The sequence below is a fragment of the Benincasa hispida genome, chromosome 5 (genome assembly GCF_009727055.1).
Source record: "Benincasa hispida cultivar B227 chromosome 5, ASM972705v1, whole genome shotgun sequence".
Classification (NCBI taxonomy): Eukaryota; Viridiplantae; Streptophyta; class Magnoliopsida; order Cucurbitales; family Cucurbitaceae; genus Benincasa; species Benincasa hispida.
Window position 1 is genome coordinate 1,324,999 of NC_052353.1, and position 23,514 is coordinate 1,348,512.

Consider the following 23,514-nt stretch of genomic DNA (forward strand, 5'->3'; position numbering starts at 1 on the left):
GTATTTTTTATGTGAAAAGTAGATCCAGTTCTCTCTGTCTCTAATCTGATTGTGGGAAGAAGAAGAAGAAAGAGGAAACAAACAAAAATGACCGACCAGAGGTTTATTACCAACCAATTTTCATGGTCGGTTTTCTCCTAAAATCAACATCGACTGACTAATGTACACCTCTGGGTAAGGAATTGATAACTGCCTTGAAAAAAAAGTAAATAATGTGATACTGATTTGAAAGTACTACAATGATTGAGTCTGATTATAAGTCAAAATCAAATTATCTGATTATAACTCAAAATCAAATTATCTGATTATAACTCAAAATCAAATTATTCCTTGCTAAAGCTATCATGGTTGTACCTATTGTCTTGTAAAAATCGACTTTTTACGAGTAGGTTGAATAATATAATAAAGTTATGGGTACAATTAAATCAAACAACTGGTATTACCTACACTTTCGTATCTTTTAATTGATCGACATTAAGTATTTTTTAATAGGGCTTTATGTCAATTACAATGATCAAACCGTTAAACTTGTAAGGACAAAAACATTTGTGCAAATTATGTATTATGAATTTCACACATAATTATAAAAGCTTGTCTTTTTCTCCCTAGATATTAAAGTTATACAGACATGCCTATCCCAAATATATAATTTGCACATGGTAAAGTCTAAATTATTCGCTTAGTATTTCTTTAGTTGGCTAAATTATACTAAATATTTTTGGCGAAATTTGTACAACCATCTCTTTTAAGATGAAATAAATAGTAACAACGATATTATTATTATTACTATTTTTATATAAAAAGTCAAGGTAGGAAGATTTAAATCTCCACCCTCAATAGAAAGATAACATATCGATATCATTTTTTTTTTAGTAAATGTCGATTATAATTAAATTAGGATAATATTCACATATATTGTAAATAGTATGTTACTAATTCTCATACATAAGATATCATATCAACTTCTATAATTTATTTTAACATAAAATATATTTTTTTCTAATTAACAATTTCAAAGTTCAAAGGTTTTTTTTTTTTTTTTTTTTTTTTTTTTTTTAACAAGTTGAAAGTTCAAAGATAAAAGTAGACTTTTTAAAGTCTAGGGACACATTTGAAACCTACTCCAAAAGTTTAGAGTAATTTGATATAAGCTAATTTAGCTTAAAAGGCCAATTTAGTTCCGTACTTTGAATTTTGAACCATTTTAGTCTCTATACTTTCGATCGTTCAATTTTAGTTTATATAATTTCAATGAATCTTAAATTCAATTATTGTTCTTTCAATAAATCTTAAATATAGTCCATTAATGTTATTTTTTTTAAAAAAATGGTTAAACAATAACGGAAAAAAACTATATAAATATATTTTCAAAATTTAAAATGTAGATTGTCATAGAGACTGGTTTTTTTTTTTTTAGGGTTTAGAATTTTAGAATTTATTAAAAATATAGAGACTACAAAATTAGATCTTTGAAAGTACAGTGACTAAAATGAAACACGATTGGAAGTACAAAGATAGAAATAATATTTTAAACTCTACATGAGTTTAAGAATTCGACCTTTCAGAAGATAAGTAATGTCTTATTTATTCATAGTTATATTAACTTCACAAGATAAGTTAAGAATCTTTTTCTTTTTAAATTCAACTACTTATGAAGCATGGAATAAAAATTTGAACATCTAATTTTTCAATTTATCCGAGATAGCTATTAATTTACTATAATTCTTGTTTTGTGGAAAGTTGACAATTATAGCTCTTTCTTATACACACATGAAATTTCAAGAAAAAAAATGTAAAAATGTTGGAAAATTTCCAGCATTCATATGCAGTATGGTTGAAAATTCTTTTGAAGTGCAGAGAAGATGCGCCTTCCTTTTTCTCATTCAACCTCTCTCTCTACATCCAATTTTTTCTCTCTCTATATCCATGGTAAAGTTCATCACTCCAAACACAACAAATTTACAGAACCAGGATTTTTGTAAAGGTGGTAGAGATTATAATGATGATGATGCATGAGTTAAGGATTTTTCATATAATCTCTTAAAATTTCTAAATATTTACCACCTTCCCCTTTCTCTTCATGATTTCAATCCCCTCTTAGTTTTTTCAATCGTTCTTCTCCGCCGTCTCCTCCTCCGCCGCCGCCGCTGCCGCCTTCTCCTCAGGTACGAACGGCGGTCTCTCTGTTTGATCGTTTTTGCTTGGTCTCCGGTTATCGGCATTTGGCGTTGACGGGCAGAAATCGAATGCTGATGAGTTGTTTGTTGTTGTTTTTTCTCTTTTGGGTTTTTGAGTTGGTGTTTTTTAAGTATTGGGTTTGTTTAGATTAGCGATTTCATGAATTGGGTCTGTGGATTTTTGGTTGACTTATAACAAGAAGAACGACTTTGATAATTCCCACCACCGAATTTGATTCCCCCCCTTTTACATTGAATTTTGAGTTCAACGTTTAGGATGGGAGTTCTAGATATGAATGGAAGATCAAGAAGAAGATGGTTTGGTCATTCAAGTTGACTTGGGAGATTTCATTTGTTTTGAGCTTGTTAATACTTTTAACTAGTTGAGCAGTATTCGGCTTGGTTTGACGACTTAGATTTGTAAATGGAGCCAGCTAAGTTGGTGTAGGTTTGCCGTGTTTGTGTTTGTTTTTGCTCAATGCAAGTTGCTATTGGCTACTAACTGTTAGCTTTGTACTGCTCTTTAATGCTTCTTGGCACTACTTTTAGATTATTGGTTCACAGTATGATGCTTGAATTGTGTATTAGTTACCTTATGTTGCACATCTGAACTCTATTCAGATTGCTTCAGTTGAGAGAAAATGAAGTTAAACACTAGTATTATTTAGTGTCTGTTTGGAATGACTTTCCAAGTGCTTAGAAGAGAAAGTTATTCCAAACAGTAGTGTCGATTTTGTTTCTTGACATTGGCTAGAAAAGATGAATAGACTTCACCATCATGTTTTCTTCTTCTTCCTCTATTTTGTATTTGAAAATATGAACTCACTTTATATTCATGCATTTGGGCTGAGTTCCCTCGGACATATGATTTGACGTGAAAATAAGTAATCATTAGAAACTTGCATTCTTTATACCATTATGATCGAACTGGTTCTGTTCTTTTAGCCTTATCCATCCGTTTATTGCTTGTCATTATGTAGCTACGTATTGGCCAGTGTTCTGGAGATGTGTTTTTTTTCTAATGGAACCTGATTGAGTTTGTCTGTTTGTCTGGTCTAGATGTGAGGTAATCCAGGAAAAAGAACCAAACAATACCACTGATAACAGGATTGAAGCTAACTATGGTGAGCTTAAGAAGGCGAAAACTGCTGGGACTTTGCACCGGTAAAGATTACTTTTTAAAGCTATGGTATTGAGAAAAGGACATTGTTCTTGAATTGGAGAAGGCTTATACTCACTTTTCTCTTAAGCTAATTAATGTGTTGAAAGAACTGATTTTAAAAAATATATATATATGCATATAGTTTTTGTATTTGATTCATGATTTTGAATGAAATTGACTCAGAGGAATTGAAATGATATGACTTACCCATGCGGGACTTGTAGGCAAAGGCTCATTTGTTGCTCCAGTTTTGAAGTTTTCTGAAAATTTGACTGCTGAAGATCATGTGCACTGTACAAACTTCGTTAGTGTTTATCCCATCTGTTCAGATCAAGTTAACAAGATAAAGGAGGTCAGTAAATCAAGATTTCCAATTTCTTTAATCACTACATAATCACATCATGTTGCTAATAAAAGAACTGGCTACCTTGACTGTTCCTCCTTAGTACATGGCTCTCACTTCAAAACCTTATTCCTTTCTTTTTGTTTCTTAGCTTAAGTTGCTGTCAGTTTTCATACTTTACAATTCTTATCTGAGGCAAAATTATCTGTAAAATAAAATTGGACATGTTTTTTTTTTTAATAGCAATTACTATTATGATGTTAGATAAATGTACAAGGTTGCATGAGTTTCTCTAACAATGTGACACCCATGCTAAGAAAATATTATTCGATATTCCCATATTCTTTATGACAGCTAACTTATACGGAAATGCATCATATTATTTATATTGGTATGTCATTTTTGTAGAAAAGCATAGGATATATGTCATCCTTTGTCCCCAAATTAACTTAGGACATTTAGTTATTGATGTAAGGTTCAGATTTTGCAAAACTTGTATCTAATCTGCTTTAAGTTGGCAGGGTGCTACTTAGAGGTTTTGTTTTGTTTTTGTTTTTGTTTTTTGTTTTTTTGTTTTTTTTTTTTGTTTTTTTGTTTGTTAAAAAGGAGTTGCTTTAGTAAGAAATGTTATGAGATAATATGATGACAAAATATTCTTTCTTCCAGTAATCTATATAATGTTAATCGATAAAATGGTTTCATGTTTGAGCACCCTTAACATAACCCTGCCTTTTGATGGATGGCCATCATCTCAGTCAGTACTGGTGTTAGTTTGACATAGAACCTTATTTGCCGGAGGTCTTGCAATGTTCTTATGGGGAATGCTACTCATGTTCCATAAATAAAAGAAGATTAATTATCCTTTTTCTTTACTTTCCCTTTTCCTCTCAATGCAAGACTGGTTTGTCTTTTAGTACAAACATAGACATTTGTGCTGGATATTCATCTCCATAATATGACCTTTTTCAGAATCCAATTGCAAATATAGAGCCTGAATCATCAGGGGTATCTGTTTTGGATACATCCAGAGAGCAAAATGATACGACAAATGACGAGCCAATAGCAGCAGGTTTGTTTGTTTGTTTCAAATCATCTCTTCACATTTATGAGTTACATGAATGGATGTGATATTAGAATAGTATAGGATATAAATCTATCCTTTGAAGTGACATTTTTTGTTAGATTATGCTCTTGATTCATCTTTGGGTGGGGAAGGGTGGGGTAGGTCGCATTTGCTTTATGCTAGCCATTAGCCAATAAGCTTCACACACATGTTTAGGGATTTTATTTTATTTTTTATTTTTATTTTTTGCTTGGTTTGCTGTGTAGGTGGATAAATATATGTCTTCTATGACTTCATTGAATGTTATACTCGATAGTTGAAATCTAGAAAGTATTGGGTCTATCCACACGTGCATAGCTCAACAATTCTGTCATCTCTACTTTCTCTAAGTCTTATAGGTTTGGATCAGTAATGGATTTGTGAAGTTGTAATTTTGTAAATGACACAGCTTTCCTTTTCCATGTTGCCACCATTTCCAAAATACCATATAACCATCAGAGAATTTCTAACCCCAGTTGGACTAATTTAGTAGTTCTACTAACTGAAGGAGACAAAAATCTGATTACCCACTGTGACTCTCTATCGTGCGTGCGCCACTAGGAAGATATGATGGGGTTTTCTTTCACTGATTTTTTAAGTGACATCTTTCTGGTTAATAGTATAAAATGTAAGTTTAATAACAATTTACATATCGTAATATCCAGAGATGAGAGATTATTCTTTTAATCTACATTTATACTGTAATCATGTATTTCCCGTCTTTACTAATGAAGAAATGCTGTATTATGACTCAAGCTACATGCTATTGTATTTGCAGACCCGCCCATAAAGCGCAGAAAGAGACACCGGAGAAAGCATTTTCCCGACGAATCTTTCTTAATGAGAGGTGTTTATTTCAAGAACATGAAATGGCAGGCTGCTATAAAGGTTGACAAAAAACAAATACACTTGGGAACCGTAGGATCACAAGAGGAAGCCGCTCATTTGTATGACAGGTAAATGTTGAAGTGACATAAATTTCCATCTGATTGATGAATAGAATATATAATGGCATTTTGTACTTGAGATAACCAACCAAAAAACGAATGTTTATCAAATGGTTATCAAACGTGGCCAATATTATATGCGTTTATATGCTTGCGGAGTATTAATTATTCCATTTATACTTGAATACATTATTTTTAGCATTTCAAAAAAAAAAAAAAAAAAAGAGGGAAAAAAGAACAAGCACAATCAACTGATCATGTCTTTTGCTATCCTAGAGCTGCTTTCATGTGTGGAAGGGAACCCAACTTTGAGCTCCCAGAAGAGGAGAAGAAAGAACTGAGAAAGTTTAATTGGGACGAATTTCTAGCAATGACTCGCCATGCGATTACTAATAGAAGTAGGTATCTCTTCTTCTCTACAATTTGGCAAATGTTCCCACTTCCCAATATAGATCATATGAGTTATTTATCATCATGATCTTCAGAACAGAAGAGACTCAGTCCAGAATCAAATAAGTCTAAACTTTCTTCGCCTGGGAATGACGATGACGACTCTAACAAAAGACATGATGAGTTCATCGACCCGTCAGCTCTAGAAGACATGGAACCTGTTGCCTCTACATCTTGAAATTCAAGAAGAAAAAGTTTAGCTTTCCCATCTCTAACATCTCAGTTTAAGTATGGAGACCTGCAGCCCTGATTTTGATTTGCCCTGATTTTTTTTTCTCTCTTTTTTCTTTTTTTTTTTGTCCAAAAGCCTGTGGTTGGGCAAATCAACCTCCTAGAAATTTTGAATGTACATCATTTTAGTAGTTTAGCCAAATCCTTCAGGCTTTGAGCTGATCAGAGGAGCAATTTATGGTGATAGTCACAATACGAGGGGGCCCTTTTTGAATCTACTCTATCATACTTCAAGTCTCAAGATGCCTCTTATGATGAGTTCAGGCAATTTTCGAGCTCAGAATCCATAGCTTTAGCCTTTGCCTATCCCTTGTTCCCATGGAGGAAGAAGATACGACTTTTAGCCATCTTATGTTCATAGTTAATGCCTTTATTATTGGTCCATTGTTATTATTTGAAGGTCTCTTTGTATACCACAGTATTTTGACATTTTACTTTTTGATCATTTTCTTTTAGGGACATAGAAGTGGCAAACTAAATGCCATTTAAATTCTTTTTTTTCACTACCGAATGATTGATTTGACAAGTTTTCAGCCTAAAAAAGAAGAGAAATTGTACTTTATTTTTTTTTATATGGTCATTCTCTCTTTAAAAAACAATTGATTTTAAATCCATATTCCAAAATAAAAACAACTTTCAATTTGAATTTAAGAAAGCCAATAACAAAACAAATAAACTCATACATTGAAGTAGTATTTATAAACGTAATTATCAAAATTAAAAATTATAAAAATTATCATACGAAACCTAAATAATAAACAACGATTACGATTACAATAAGAAAAATCTCCATCTAGACGAAAAGCTATTTTAGATTGGTAGTAGGAATTATAATTTACATTGAGTTTCATGAAATCACTGCAAGTTGGACAAAGATGAGGAATGGCAAGTGAAGCATGAGAATGTCATTACATATGTGGTTATGTCAAAACGCCCAGATCCAAGGAAAAACCCTATTTCTAGTTTCTGACTCTATGAAAGCAGTGAGACGAGCGAGACAAACTCGAGTGTTACTCGACCCTTGGATCTTGTGTTAATCACAAAGTGTTCTGGGTATTTTCTCAACAACATAAGCAGGCCATACCAAGGTTTATCCTTCGCTTCTGGACCGTGCCAATCGTCTGACGTGAGGTACTTCCTTACACGACTATGGTGCCAAACATTGCCATAAAGCTCAACCAGCTGTGAAAACACACATCAGGAAAAAAAAACGTGAACATTGAGGACTAAGCGAAATTATTTTTTGAGGGGTATGAAAGAGAACTTTCATCCAGAAAATGAAACGACGTACAAAAAACAACCCCCAAAAAAAAAAGTAACCAATGCCCAAACAAACCTCACCAAATCCGAAACCTCCACTCTAGATTTCTCAACATCTTTAAAAATCATACTATCTGCTCAATTCAAATGCCCCACAAAATGGCAAAGAAACTCGCATGCGACAACACTATACCCTTCTCTCTTAAGGAAGGATGCAAAAGCACCTCCTCCGACGAAGACTGCCCATCCCCCACCAACCTCAGAAGGCCTCCCGACATCCCAGAAGCTAAATAAAATTGTTTATAGTGAAAGGGAAATCATATTTTGATGCCAGCGAGAAAATATCATTTGGGTGTCAGTTTTCTCCATGTCCAAGCATTTGCAAATGAAAGCAGACCAGTCCCTTAAATGGAAAGAGGAAATTTTTTAATATCTACAGATATCCTGTCACCAGAACTTTGATATGTAATTCCCAGTCATAACTTTCCAGTTCTTTAGAGGGCTGAAATTTGGGATTCTACATTTTGGTATCATCAAGTATGCAACTCAAAGAGTAGTTGATCACATTACTAAAATCTCTAATAACTAAATATAAGAGCTGTATAGGCTGACCACCATAGATGTTATGAGCGACAGAAAAAAGCAAGCCGTATAGAGAGAGAACCCTAAAAGAAATGGTAAACAGCCTGCTCATAGCCTCTCCTCCCATCTTTAGCTAAGAAATTACCTTTACCAACCTTCTACTTGTCTCTGTTTTAGCATAACAATAAAGGTTAGACAGCATAACAATTAGATTTAATCGGTCACTTTCTAGATGACATTCTTTATCCGAACTCCCATCTTTTTTCATTTTCTACAGGTACAGGAATAAGACTGTTCATATTTATATAAGCATCAAGAGAATCCTTCATAATCAAAACATACCTCAGAGTGGAGTTTCTCCATAGGCATCCATTCTCCTGGGCCACAAAGATCAGACAGCACGGTAGCTACTGATGACACCACATCCTTTTCTTCCTGGAGAAGCTGATTATCAGCTTCTCGATCAACTCTTGATCTTCCATCTAACTTCTTGTCCATGGAAACTGTAGATTATGGTACAAGAGAAAGACAGTGTCTCAAATGGTTATGCAATAATAGTTCAAGGCAGACACTCATTCAATTGTTATGTTCACTTTAATCCCAGCGTATGGAAACAGATAACACTTAAAAATACATAATCATGAATGGGAAGGAAGGAGTTTGCAACTTCTTTTTCCCGTCTGATAAGAAACTAGAATTTCAACGGGAGGAAGAAACAAGAGCAGTCATTATGCAGAAAGGAAAGATTTAAAATAGACTCCCAGCAAAAGGCCAAACATATTCACATACTCCCAATTAGTATTAATTCATAAGACGTAGTATTTACAGAAACTATTAGCAAATAAGAACACCATGCAGAGGATATATTCGAGATCTCAAATCAAACCACAAATGAACAAATTTCTCTATCTCTTGAGATTCCATTTTTTTCCTCTCTCTAGACAAGGATTCTAAAGAAGGCTATTATCACATTCAACCAAAGTATGCAAGCTTTGTTCCTAAAACAACTGCCCACATAAAATCTGGGAAAATATTGAGTTTTAAGAATAGGAAGTAAGCCAAAACCATACTAGGACAAAAATTTGAGCAGCTACTTGCATGATTTGAAGTATGAAAAATATATTGTAACACTTCTAAGGATTCCAAAATCTAAACCCATAAGTAATACAAACACTTCCTTCTGTTGTTCTCGTGTCTGTCTGTTTACTCATTAATCTTCTAATAGACTTGTAGAGGCAAATAAACTCTTTGGTGTTGCTTTTGAAGAAAAGTACTCCTTTTTCATTAAGCTACATTTCTTATAGGGCAAAAAAAAAATACAGAAACCCCTAGCTCCAATCCAAACAATCAGATTCAGGATAACTACATAGTAGAAAGGCATAAAAAAAAACACCGTGAATTCCATAGAATCGTGAAGTCAAACGTGTTTTAAACCTCTTCAATCAACTTTCACGAACTAAAAGATCAAGGAGACGACAACAACAACAACAAAAAACAACATATAGACGAAGATATAAGCATTCAATATAGCTGAACATCACACAAACTCCATCCATTGTTCGTAATAAGGCTTCTCATCAAAATAAAACCAAGATTTTCCGGCAGTACACAATAAAATCTGGCACTATAAGATAACTCTACCATGATTAAAGAATTTTCCACTTCTAGAATCAATAGTCTGATAGCGGAAATCAAAGTGACACAACGAAGAATTTGAACATAGATTATCTCTAAACCTCTAAAACAGTCAATCAAAAAAAAACACAGGAAACATAATAAAGATGCTAACCCAATCCGCCAGAAAATCCGGCTTTGCCTCCTGAACCACCAGGTCCATATCCCTCTCGCCTGAATTTCTTACCACTACTTCCACCAATATCATCCTCATCCTCATATCCCTCTTCATAATACTCTCTTCCTCGCCCCTTTTTCACCATCGCCCCTGCAGCAGCGGCTCCTCCAGAGCCAACCAAATGAAAATTATAGTGCGAATGGGGCGGCACCACTGGCCCAACGACGGCAGGACCTGCCGACGCCGATCCAGGATGACCCATATAGCTCCTCGGCCCAACCGAACCACCCAAAATATTCCTCACCGGCAACAGGAAATAGAACTCCTTATCCCCAATCTGAAGAAGATCTTGAGAATCGAGCTTGACTGGGGCGTTTCCAGGCAAATGAAGAACCCCTTCAACGAGACAACCATTTTTGCCAAGAACTTCGAGGGCAAATCGGCGGCGAGTGAAATCGTAGAAGATACGAGCATGGTGGCGAGATATGTTCATGCCGCCGCCGAGGCTGGAGAGGTCAACGTCAACGGTGGATTTCTTGGAATTCCGGCCGAGGATTATGGAGTAAGTTTGCATATAGTATTCGAAATCCTCACCTTGAAGCTTCGCGAACCCTGCTTCTACATCACTACCCGCTGTACCCATCACAGAGAAATTGGGAATTGGAATCGAAAATTGAAGAATTTGTAATTGAAAAGAGGCGAAGGAATTGAAGATAGAAGTTCCCAGTTAAGATTGATGAACAATATTCTTGCTTTTGCCGTCCCTCCGCCGTCGATCCATCCAATTTCTTCCCCCTTTCTACAGGAAGTTCTCAAGTTTATCAAAAATGTCACGGAAATATGGACCAAATATGGGAAATTTGTAATCCAAAAATTTGGTCCAAAATGTCAAATGACCATTTTTTAAAAAATAATGTCAATTGACACGCTGCTGATGTTATCGCCTTATCAAATTACTTAATTTGCCCTTACTTCGTCTTCTTACCTTTTTAGTGAGAAAACCCACCAAAACTAAACTATTATTCATTCAAATTTTCCAAGGCTAACGGTTGTATTGCTCATAAACGCAAAAAAATTATTTTCGGCTTGCAAACGATTCTACTTTCGACTTTCAATCGAATTTTATCAGTAAATCTTTCTTTCAATATGGTTTGTTTTGTTTGTTTTTTTGGTTTTGGATGTGTTCTGTGGTTGAAGACGAGTAGAAAGAGTTTGTGAGCGAGATAAGTGAGAGTGAAATCGGTAGAGCGACACCAGAGAGATAAGTGAACCTATGGTTTTTTTGTTTGTTTTTCTGGTTTTCGATGTGTTATGTGGTTGAAGACGAGTAAAAAGAGAGAATGTGACGGAGATAAGGGAGAGCGACACCGGAGAGAGCGACATCGGAGAGAGTAAGATTGTGAGAGAAAGCGACACCGGAGAGAGCGAGATTGTGAGAGAGAGCGATACCAGAGAGAGCGAGATTGTGAAAGAGAGCGACACCAACGAGAGCAATTCTAGCGAGAGCGATGCCAGCAAGAGCCATTCTAGCGAGAGCGATGCCAGCAAGATCCATTATAGCGAGATTTAAACAGAATGTTTTTTTACATTTTTTTTTTTTGAAGGAGTTCACTGATTGAAATTTTTAATAAATGCATGAGTGATTTAAGATGGCTACACGTCTCAGAATAGCTGAAGGTGACAGATTTCCTGGTTAAGTAACCAGCTTGGCCCACATTGCCAATGTAAACAAGATTGTCAAAGAGAAGCTCACGCCAACGCAGTTGGCCATGTTCAAGAGAACAGTTTTTGGGCGATTTGTTGACGTTGATATGGTGTTCAACAGTCCAATTATCTATCACATGTTGCTTAGAGAAGTGAAGAGGACAATTGTATTTTTTATTCTTTGTAAAAACATTCATTTATTTTTTATGTATGTAAAAACATTCATTGTATAACTGGACATATATTTTTTATGAAAGTTCAAATTTCAAAGTTCAAAATTCAGTATCAGAATTTTATCAGAACACCTGGCTACTGCTCTTTTCATTGTATAATTGAATTTTATCAGTATCAGAACAGAGCACATCCAAAACCAATTATACAACACATCCAATTGAAAGAACATTCATTGTATAATCTTTGTTTGTTATCCATTTTGTTTCAAGTATGTGTTCTGTAAAACCATTCATTGTATAATTGGTTTTGGATGTGTGTTCTGCTACTGCTCTTATAAGTATCAGAATTTTAAGAGAGAGCGAGATTATGAGAGAGAGCGAGATTGTTGAGAGAGAGTGAGATATTCAGAGAGAGCAAGATTCAAGTGCATACCCTTAGACTTTCTATTTTTTATTAGAATCAATATTCAAGGTGAAGGAAGGGTGGATAATTTTGAAGTAGGAAAAGAAGAGATTGGTATTGCTCCTTTAATATTGTTCCTGTTCCACCATAAAAAATTACATGGACTGACAGTACAACATATAAAGTTTTTAGCCATATTTTCTGTTCTTCTATACATTCAAAGCAGAAACTAAAAGCATCAAACAAGAATTTTCACGTTGTTATGAAAGCTAACTTGAAAAGAGAAAAGACGAAGAATTTGTGGTTATTTATTCATAGGGAGCTAGATGGATATCCCTTGAATGTTTTTCACACTAACAATTCAACAAAAAGAGGAACTCTGATACAAATTTATTAAAAAAAAAACCAAAATGATGGAACAAACAACATTCCTAAACAAAGCTCACAACTTTGCCTCAGGTATTACTGCTACAATTATGATGAACTTAAAAAATTAAAAGGGTGACCTTAAAAAAAAAACAAGGCATAGTCTATAACTTTGTGGATCCCCACCTCACTGAAGATGCATGATGATACGTATTTTGCTATACTGCCGCAATCTGATTTTACATCTCACTTAAATATAAAAAGAAGAAAAAAAAACCAAAAGAAAAAATTCTAATCAAAACTCAAACCTGAACACAAAATCCCAAGTGGCTAAATACCTCTAAATCTGAATATCTCGCTCTCTCTCTCACAATCTCGCTCTCTCTAAATATCTTGCTCTCTTTGAACATCTTGCTCTCTCAATCTTTAAACTTTGAACCTTGAACCATGTAATGTTCTAAGCTCAATTATGCATGTTCTGATAAAATTCTGATACTGATAAGAGCAGTAGCAGAACATATCCAAAACCAATTATACAATGAATGTTTTTACAGAACACAAACTTGAAACAAAATGGATAACAAACAAAGATTATACAATGAATGTTCTTTCAATTGGATGTGTTGTATAATTGGTTTTGGATGTGCTCTACTGATCAAATTCAATTATGTAATGAAAAGAGCAGTGGCCAGGTGTTCTGATAAAATTCTGACACTGAACTTTGAACTTTGAACTTTAAACTTTCATAAAAAATATATGTTCAATTATACAATGAATGTTTTTACATACATAAAAAATAAATGAATATTTTTACAAAGAATAAAAAATACAATATTACATATAAAAAATATGGAGTGTTTGCCCATAGCTGACACGCTAATTGCATCCTATATTCACTCATCTTCTCCTGAGTGATTACGGATGGATCAGTACCAGTCACCAGGTGTAAGTTTTATTCGCGTGAGCTTCTCTTTGACAATCTTGTTTGCATTGGCAATGTGGGCCAAGCTGGTTACTTGACCGAGAAATTTGTCACCTTCAACTATTCTGAGACGTGTAGCCATCTTAAATCACTCCTGCATTTATTAAAAAATTCAATCAGTAAACTTTTTCAGAAAAAAAAATGTAAAAAAACACTGTTTAAATCTCGCTAGAATGGATCTCGCTGGCATCACTCTCGCTGGTGTCACTCTCTCCGGTGTCGCTCTCTCTCACAATCTTGCTCTCTCCGATGTCGCTCTCCCTTATCTCCCTCACATTCTCTCTTTTTACTCGTCTTCAACCACATAACACATCGAAAACCAGAAAAACAAACAAAAAAAACCATAGGTTCACTTATCTCTCCGATGTCGCTCTACCGATTTCACTTTCACTTATCTCGCTCACAAACTCTTTCTACCCGTCTTCAACCACAGAACACATCCAAAACCAAAAAAACAAACAAAAAAAACCATATTGAAAGAAGGATTTACCGATAAGATTCGATTGAAAGCCGGAAGTAGAATCGTTTGCAAGCCGGAAATAGTTTTTTTGCATTTATGAGCAATACAGCCGTTAGCCTTGGAAAATTTGAATGAATAATAGTTTAGTTTTGGTGGGTTTTCTCAGTAAAAAGGTAAGAAGACGAAGTAAGGGCAAATGGCCTAATTTTTAGGTCATCCGTACAAATTTCCCACAAATATCATGAAAATTTCTTTAAATATATTTATAAATTAAGGGTTGTTGTCGAATATATAAAAATTGATCAACTTATTTATAAATATAGCAAAACAATAGGCAGTGAAACTATTTCAAGTAATTTTATTATTTAATACAATTACATTTAAATTATAGAAAGAATTTTTTTTTATTCTCGATTTATAAATTTTGAGTTTGAAACAAATTTTTTTTGTTTCAATTTTGGGACATTCCACCAAAATATGTCCCAGTAGCTTAAAAATTCTTATTAGTTTTCATTTAATTTCTAAGTTTTAATATTTTATACTTTTATTCATGATACTAATGTTTACTTTGGTCTTTAGCTTTTACTTTTAGTTAATAAATTTGAAATGGTAACAATCTAGTGTATAAACATTAATATGTAATAATATAGTCCATGTAACTTATAATTTGCAAAGATTTAGTTTCTATCCTAAAAATCTTTTTAGGATTTAATTAAAGATATATAGTACGTGTAGATCATAAATTGATTTGAGATCATTTTTTTTTTATAAACTATAAAAAATGAGTTATTACGTAAAAAGTGACACTTAATTTTGATGAGATTTTTCATGATGGAGACTAATTTGTTACATATTTTTAAGTATAGGGACTAAATTATTATTCATTAAACTTCATATACTAAATTGTTACAAATTAAAAATATGGTGACTGAACCATTACTAACTATTCAATATAGTTCAATAACTAAATTGTTATTTCCATGAGTTTCAACGACTAAACAAAGGGGATTCAAACAGATATTTTAATAGCTATTTTGGATAAAGGTATTTATATTTTGGTTGATCATAATGACGTTGGTTGTCCAATTTCTTCAAGATTGTTTTTTAATCCAGTATATTTGCTTGTATTTGTTTATGATTTTTTTATTTTTTTTTCTTTTGTGTTATGTACGTTTTTCTTTAATTTCAAGTGTAAAGTTTGAAAATATTAGGATTTTTAATAGTTAATAGAATCTTCCATGTTTTGAATTTTAGATTTTTTTATCAGTCACTATTTTCATCTTTTGATAATTAGTAGTTAATAATCCTTAAACTTATTTTGCTGTTTTTCTAATTTTGAAACTTTTTTTTTTTGCTCCTTTTCAAAATAAATATTTAAAATCTACTATTTCACGGCCCAAATTATAACATCATTATAGTAATTATTGTAATAAATTAAAAAAAAATGTAGGTAGGGGAAAGGTAACGTGATCACGGGATTTATTTTATTTTTATTATTGTTATTATTTTTTCACTTTACATTTTATTGGCAGGAATCTCTCTAATTGGAGAAGCGCTAAAATTGATCATATAAAAATTTGGGCGCGAAGCCCAAATTTTTGAACACTATATAATGTCACACTTTATTTCCACGCTATTCATACCTTAAAGTTAATTCCGATTTCCGAAGAAAAAAAATTTCCTCTCCAATAATGAGGAGTCCGAAGGGGAAATCACTTGAAAGAAACGGGATACGAAAGAAGCCGACAATTGGAGAAGCGCCGATTAGCCCAATCGATTGGAAACGAGAGGTTTGGTCTGAGAATCTCACGAAAGAAATAGAGCTTTTGAAACAATATCTTCCAAAATTTCCGATAGTCGCTATTGATACAGAGTTTCCAGGTATATTTTTGTGCGTAGTATTATGGATGGATTGTTAAGAGTTTAGGGTTGGTTTTACCATTAGCAGTGAATGAATTATTTATAGGGTTTCTCCGATACACTCCAAAAGGCGTTACAGAGGAAGAATTTTATGATTGTCTACAATTCAACGTGAATCGATTGAGCATACTTCAATTGGGTCTCACACTCTGCGATCAACAAGGAAACATAGGAATGACTTGGGAGTTTAATTTTAGAGAGTTTGATCAGATTTCCGATATGAAAAAGGTTTCTTCATTGGATTCATTTTTGAAGAACAAGGGTTTTGATTTTGAGAAATTGAGAAGCCATGGAATTAAGCCTAAGGAATTTGGTAGGTTATTCTTACCCATTCTTCAGAGTGGTGTAATCCAAAGATGGATTACCTTCCATGGATTTTACGATATTGGTTATCTTATGAAGCTTGTCCAGATTAGATTCATGCCTACTTCTATGGCTACCTTCGCTACAACTGCTCAACGTTTGTTGGGTACTGTCACTGATCTCAAACATATGGCGCGGTACTGCGATGGTCTCCTCGACGACAACTTAGGCCTAAAAAAACTAGCTAAGTTGCTTGGTGTTAATCGAATTGGTACTGCACATTTTGCTGGTTCTGATAGTTTGCTAACGGCCTCCGTTTATGCTAAGATGAAGACCATATTCAAGCTCCCTGAACAACTCTCCGAAGGCATTTTGTATGGATTGCCTCACCCAATTCGAGCCTTCCGACAACCTGTCACTATCGTCAGTCCATCTCCGTCATCCAGATGCTTGGTGTCGTCTTTCAGTCGTTCGTCACCAATATTCATCGGCGATTTTCTTATTATTGGGTGAGGATTTTGATTAGTGTTTATTCTTTTGATTTACGGTAGTTAGAACATTATTGTCATTCTTTTATAAATTATTGGTACGAGGTCAAAAGATGAGGGTGCTAAGGTCGTGTCAATATAGTTGGGATGTCTAGGTGCACCTACTGATTCCTCGTAATCAATAGTTTTAGTTTGGTTGTAGATATATTCACAAGGTCAATTTTGTGCATAAATTTGTGTAGTGTCATATACTTGTCTACAATATGTGTATAAGATCACATTCGTTAATAAAATTAATACAAATTTCATTTTCATTTATGTTATGGTTTAAAGCTTTCATGGAAATTTCTTTTTGAGTTATCTTAAATCACCTATTGACCGAAAAATTTCTGTCGATGAAAGAAGGTAAATTTAATTATAATATCTAACAAGTTATGATTAAAATGTTGTTAGGGACTATTTAATTTAAGGTTTTAAAAATACTAAAAAAAAACTGAGTAACATGTAGATTATTTTTTCAGTCGTGCATGAAAATATTATCAGGATTTTCAAGGAAACAAATTATGTTAATGCAATTTTGAGCTTGCCTTGTTCGGGTTTACCACATGTATTATTAAATAAAAATTAAGAAAGCTTACTTTATGAACAAGTGAAGCCAACGATCTAAGAAGAGATAATACATGACAATTACCGCTAAATTATACTCACTTAAACTATCCATACAAATGTTTAGAATAATCCTTAGTATGAATAAGAATTATTTTAACTCTTTCATGTGGAAATGTTAGTTGTTATAGTAAACTATAAACAACAATAGTAAATCAACAATAATGACAGTACATTAAATGAGAAGTAATTATATTTGGGTGATTGCTAAGATTAAGCAATTTCTCTGAAATCAGAAGAAGCTTAAACCATATCAATACACAATAGAAAGCATATGGGGCCATGCAAATTTAAAGGCAATGAATTGGAATGGAGCCACTCAACTAATTTGTTTCTATTAGAACAAAGATTCCCATGCAGAAGNAAAAAAAAAAAAAAAACATTTAAACCTTCAACTTCCAAAGATAATACATGTCAATAACCACCAAATTATATTCAATTATGCTATCAATATGAATATTTTAATCCATAAAAAATGCCACCGCTATAATAAACAGTAAACAGCAATGGTAAATCAAAGAAATGATGTTATAGTAAACTGTAAATGATTGTAAAACAAAAATGACAGTATTTTAAATGTGAATTCATATTTGGGTGATTAGTATACTAAATGTGAATTCATATTTGAGTGATTGCTAAGATTTAGCAATTTCTCTGAAATCAAAAGAACCTTAAACCATATCAATACACAATAGAAGCATATGGGGCCATGCAAATTTAAAGGCAATGAATTGGAATGGAGCCACTCAACTAATTTGTTTCTATTAGAACAAAGATTCCCATGCAGAAGCTCATAAATCAGTTGATCCAAAAAGGCAACCTAATTTCCCTTGCTGCCTATAAATTTGGAGGCCTCAAAACCATAATATTCACCACAAAAAGAAGAGAGAAAATGACGATCGGCAAGATTCTCGTCGCCGTGCTTGTAGTCTCTGCAACAACAATGGTAATTCTGGAAAATGTTGAAGGAGGAAGAGAAATGGCCATGAAGGAAGCAAATGCAAAATCTTATCCCCAAGTTTTAAATGAAAAGTACGAGGGATACAAACCTAAGGAAGATTATGAGTGTGATGGATACAAATATAAAGATAAAGATTGTTATGAATATGGCAACTGTGACAAATCTCCCTACGATGAAGACGACGACGACGACCACCAATATAATTGGAGTCCATATAAGAAACCAATTTCAAAGCCGAAAGAGATGGTCGGAAAGTATGGAGTTCACCATAATTTCCCTTGAAACCTAAAGCAACCCATAAGCATAGAATTGCTTATGGTTTCTATGAATAAAATGTGTGAAATATAATTAGGTCTTGCTTAATGGGATTATGCTTTAACTAAATATGTAAGTAAGGCCAAGGTAATGCAATGAAATATCTTCTTTATAGATATGTTATTTGCCAAAAATGACTCTTTCCTTTCTCTTCATATTTTCGGTCAATTAAGAGACGTTTGATAATATTCTAGTATTTTCTAAAATGATTCTTTTCTCCTCTCTTCATGTTTCCAGTCATTTAGGAGCCGTTTGATAATATTCTGCTATTTGCCAAAGACTTTTCCCCTCTCTTCATATTTTCAGTCATTTAGGAGCCGTTTGATAATATTCTGCTATTTACCAAAGACTCTTTCCTCTCTCTTCATATTTTCAGTCATTTAGGAGCTATTTGATAATATTCTGCTATTTGCCAAAAAGACTCTTCACCCTCTCTTGATATTTTAGTCATTTAGGAGCCGTTTGATAATATTATGCTATTTGCCGAAAAGACTCTTTCTCCTCTCTTCATATTTTCATCATTTAGGAGTAGTTTGATTATATTTTGCTATTAGCCAAAATGACTCTTTCCCCTCTCTCTTCATATTTTCATCATTTAGGAGTCGTTTGATAATATTCTGCTATTTGTCAAAATGATTCTTTCCCCCTCTCTTCATATTTTCAATCATTTAGGAGTTGTTTGATAATATTGTTGTTTCCTATTAATATTGTTGTTTCCTATTTATATTTTTCATGAAATGAGTTATGGGTTTTGAACTTGGCAACTGGTTTTTTAATTTTATGTCTTCACATATTATTTTTATTTATTTTTTGTTTCATTTCTTTAATTTACCATATTTATATTTACATATTTTTAAAATATGTAGAGTTAAATAATATTTACTATAAAATATATATATTATATATATATATATATAATTATATATATATATATATATCATAATTTTTTAAATTTTAAATTTTTTTTATTTGACTTGGAGAGAAAAGATTTGACTTTTACCATCTCGGCCTCAATAGTACAAGCTTAATGGTAAATTATACTCATTTGACTTTTAATTTGAATTTAAATTTTGCAATATATGTAATTAATTTTTTTTACCACGACATCTATGTAGCAGTGTAATTGAGTTTGGATTTGAGTCGATATCAATTTAAGGAATATCTCGAGAGAGATAAACATTGTAAATCAAATTTTAGAAAAATATTCAAAGGATAAGAAAACATTTTTATATCTTATTATTTTTCATATGGAGTGGTTTGTATTAGATAATGTAAGCTTTTGAATAAATTATTTTAATGTGCTTAGATGCATATTCATGTACTTTTTATATTTATATATAACCAAAGTATATTTATATATATTTAAACTTAAAAGAGAAAAAGAAAAAAAAACAAAACAAAACAAAACCAACAAACAAGAAATAGTAATATAAAAACATATAATATCAAATCAAATATACAAATTATATAAAAATACTATAGATAAGACAATCAGAAGTTAATCCACAATAAAGCAACTTCTTGGATTATAAATTATGTAATCTCATTACAATTACTACTCATAAAACCACCAAAGTTAATTTGACAAAAAAAAAAAAAAAAATGGAAACTAGATTTCATGTTACCTTCCTCCTAATGCAACTCTGAATCATCCATTAATATTTAAAGAAATTTGAATATAATCGTGAACCTATTAGATACAAATTGAAAGTTAGGCATTGTTGAGTAATTATTTGACTTTTTTTGATTTTTTTTTTGAAAATTAAGCCTATTTCATCCACATTTCTTGTAATGATTAGTACAAGTTATCGAATCCTTAGCCGAATTCCAAAAACAAAAACAATTTTTTGAAAACTTTTTTAGTTCTCAAAATTGAAGAAATTTGGAGAGGTAGAAGTAGAGTCTATAGTCTTAATTTTAAAAAAACAAAACAAAAATAAAATGGTTACTAAACGGGACCTTAATAATCTAATATAAATCAGATTTAAAGTTGAGAAATTTATTAAACATAAAATTAATATTTCAGAGATTTATTAGACAAATTTTGAAGTTTAAAGACTAAGTAGATACAATTTGATCGAAAGTTAGACTAACCTTGTAACACATTCAAGATTAATGAAACGGTTGATTTGACAAAATAACCAAAATAAAACCATATTTCTAAAAAAAACGATCAAAGTGATTTCAGTTGAAGAAAATGGCCCAAGAACTAATCTTCTACTTTTTAGAATCTAAAAATAAACAAATATACCCTTATTTGTCCCTACCATTGATGGTGTGTTTAACCACAAAATAATAAATTAGAAATAAAATATCTAATAATCTTAACTACTCGACCATGATCCCCTAAAATTTTAGTTTAAGAAAATATACTAACTTAAACACTAAAAAAAAATGATGTTTTTGAAATATATATATATATATATATATACTTGTAGAGGATTTGGTGTCCATGATAGCCTCTAACGAAAAGTAAGAGTAACATGCTTAAATTGGGCTACATAAATACTTTGCAACCATGAAAATTTTGTAGGTTGAGTCTTACAAATATAACAAAAATAAAATCACTTGTCATACAAATACTTTGTAGTAACAAATTTAAATCTTTGATAGAAATATTATATTGGACAAAAGATTTTCATTGGATGTACTATAGTATTTGTAAGACATTGAGGTTGGAATAACAAAAGTAAATAAAGAGTGTGAAGAGTATGAAACAAAACATTTAGGGATCGTTTGGATTAAGGTTTTCTCAATGCCCAGGAATCAAGGATGTCTGGGAATTATTACTGGGAATTAAGAATGACTATGTTGGTTATGTTTGGTTGTGCATAGGAAAACAAGGTTGTGTAGGAAATGTTATCAACTTTTTTTTATTTTAAATAATTAATTTGTGCAATTTTTATTTTATTATACAATGGAAGGCAACACTAAGCTGCTGGTAGGAATGGGAGAAAGAAGTGAAAACTCACACTTGTGTATGTAATTCTTTCACTTGTGTGGTTAAAAGATGCTTAGAATTGTCTTTTCCAAGATCTACCAACTAAACATGGGCTTTGAAAAATAAGATAATAGTGGAAGTTAATAAAAAATATTAGAAACATGTTCTGAAATCATAATATGTTATTATTTAATTAAAATTAATTTTAATGAATGATTGTTTAATTATAAAAATAATAACTAATCAATTATATTTATTGAAAAATGAGTTTTTCTATTCATTTAAGGGCTCGTTTGGCAAAGAATGTGAAATTAAAAAAAAAAAAAAAAAAAAAATTTAAAACTAGAGATTCAATGAAAACAGTTGTATTTTCATATTTCGTAAATGTTTTGGCAAAACAAATTAAAAATTAATTCTAATTTAAACAAATTATTAATATGTATTTAACACTATATTTTTTATAAATCATAAAATCAGTTGTAGCTACCCATTATATTTAATTTACAATAGCTATTATTAATTTATTTTATGAATATGATTTATGTTATAAAAAATATACGATTATATTTTGTAATAGTATATAATTTATAAAACTTTACCTAATACATATATATTTATTTTAAAATAATGAATTGAATTTTTAAAATGTTTACATCTTTATTTAGTAATAATCCTCCATTTTTTAAATTTAAAAATTAAAAATCTAGATACAACAAAAGTATTAAAAAAAATTGTTTTATGAATTTGTTACTATTTGAATCACAAAATCCAAAAAACAATTTTAAAAACAGATTTAAGTTGTCTATCAAACACATATTTATTAAACTCAATGAATCTAAAAATATTAAATAGAATCTAAAATTATCTCCTAAACAAAACAAACCCTTAATTTAACTAATACTATTTTACTAAACTAATATTTTAAAGAAATTATTAACTAATTGATTAATAATTTAATAGTAAATAAGTGATCCAATTGCATGCATTTAATAATTTTGAGTTTACCTTGCTCCTGTTTACCGCAGTGTAATATTAAAATTAATTAAAAAAAAAAAAAAACATTTAACCTTCAACTTCCAAAGATAATACATGTCAATAACCACCAAATTATATTCAATTATGCTATCAATATGAATATTTTAATCCATAAAAAATGCCACCGCTATAAAATAAACAGTAAACAGCAATGGTAAATCAAAGAAATGATGTTATAGTAAACTGTAAATGATTGTAAAACAAAAATGACAGTATTTTAAATGTGAATTCATATTTGGGTGATTAGTATACTAAATGTGAATTCATATTTGAGTGATTGCTAAGATTTAGCAATTTCTCTGAAATCAAAAGAACCTTAAACCATATCAATACACAATAGAAGCATATGGGAGGCCATGCAAATTTAAAGGCAATGAATTGGAATGGAGCCACTCAACTAATTTGTTTCTATTAGAACAAAGATTCCCATGCAGAAGCTCATAAATTAGTTGATCCAAAAAGGCTACCTAAACTCCCTTGCTGCCTATAAATTTGGAGGCCTCAAAACCATAAAATTCACCACAAAAAAGAGAGAGAGAGAGAAACCAAAGCAAGAGAAGATGACGTTCAGCAAGGTTCTCGTCACCGTGCTCGTAGTCTCTGCAATGGCAATGGCAATGGCGCTTCTGGAAAATGTTAGAGGAAGAGAGATGACTCTGAAGGAAGCAACTGCAAAAGCTTATCCCCATGTTTTAAGTGAAAATTACGAGGGATACAAACCAAAGGAGGACTACGAATGTGACGGATACAA

The 23,514-nt window shown here is 31.9% G+C and overlaps 3 protein-coding genes across 7 annotated transcripts; 2 read left to right on the forward strand and 1 right to left on the reverse strand.

Annotated features, from left to right (window-relative positions):
* Nucleotides 1-1,720: 1,720 nt before the first annotated feature.
* LOC120077544 (ethylene-responsive transcription factor-like protein At4g13040) lies at nucleotides 1,721-6,871 on the forward strand. 5 transcript variants are annotated; one of them, XM_039031464.1, is made up of 7 exons: nucleotides 1,721-2,165; nucleotides 3,237-3,341; nucleotides 3,564-3,691; nucleotides 4,652-4,751; nucleotides 5,563-5,740; nucleotides 6,008-6,133; nucleotides 6,222-6,871. In XM_039031464.1, the coding sequence occupies exons 2-7, from the start codon at nucleotides 3,299-3,301 to the stop codon at nucleotides 6,325-6,327; spliced, it is 681 nt and encodes a 226-aa protein (XP_038887392.1). In that variant the 5' UTR covers nucleotides 1,721-2,165; nucleotides 3,237-3,298; the 3' UTR covers nucleotides 6,328-6,871. The 5 variants fall into 5 exon arrangements, with proteins under 5 accessions (XP_038887392.1, XP_038887393.1, XP_038887394.1 ...); XM_039031465.1 differs by having other exon boundaries at nucleotides 1,722-2,165; nucleotides 6,217-6,871; XM_039031466.1 differs by having other exon boundaries at nucleotides 1,723-2,165; nucleotides 6,008-6,129.
* Nucleotides 6,872-7,206: 335 nt separating this feature from the next.
* On the reverse strand, nucleotides 7,207-10,883 carry LOC120078350 (FHA domain-containing protein FHA2). Its single transcript, XM_039032605.1, has 3 exons — nucleotides 10,044-10,883; nucleotides 8,597-8,757; nucleotides 7,207-7,594 (listed from the first exon to the last, which is right to left on the reverse strand). The coding sequence occupies exons 1-3, from the start codon at nucleotides 10,687-10,689 to the stop codon at nucleotides 7,385-7,387; spliced, it is 1,017 nt and encodes a 338-aa protein (XP_038888533.1). The 5' UTR covers nucleotides 10,690-10,883; the 3' UTR covers nucleotides 7,207-7,384.
* A 4,877-nt stretch (nucleotides 10,884-15,760) lies between these two features.
* Nucleotides 15,761-16,969, forward strand: LOC120078592 (probable CCR4-associated factor 1 homolog 6). Its single transcript, XM_039032880.1, has one exon. The coding sequence runs from the start codon at nucleotides 16,229-16,231 to the stop codon at nucleotides 16,868-16,870; it is 642 nt and encodes a 213-aa protein (XP_038888808.1). The 5' UTR covers nucleotides 15,761-16,228; the 3' UTR covers nucleotides 16,871-16,969.
* The last annotated feature ends 6,545 nt before the right edge of the window (nucleotides 16,970-23,514 follow it).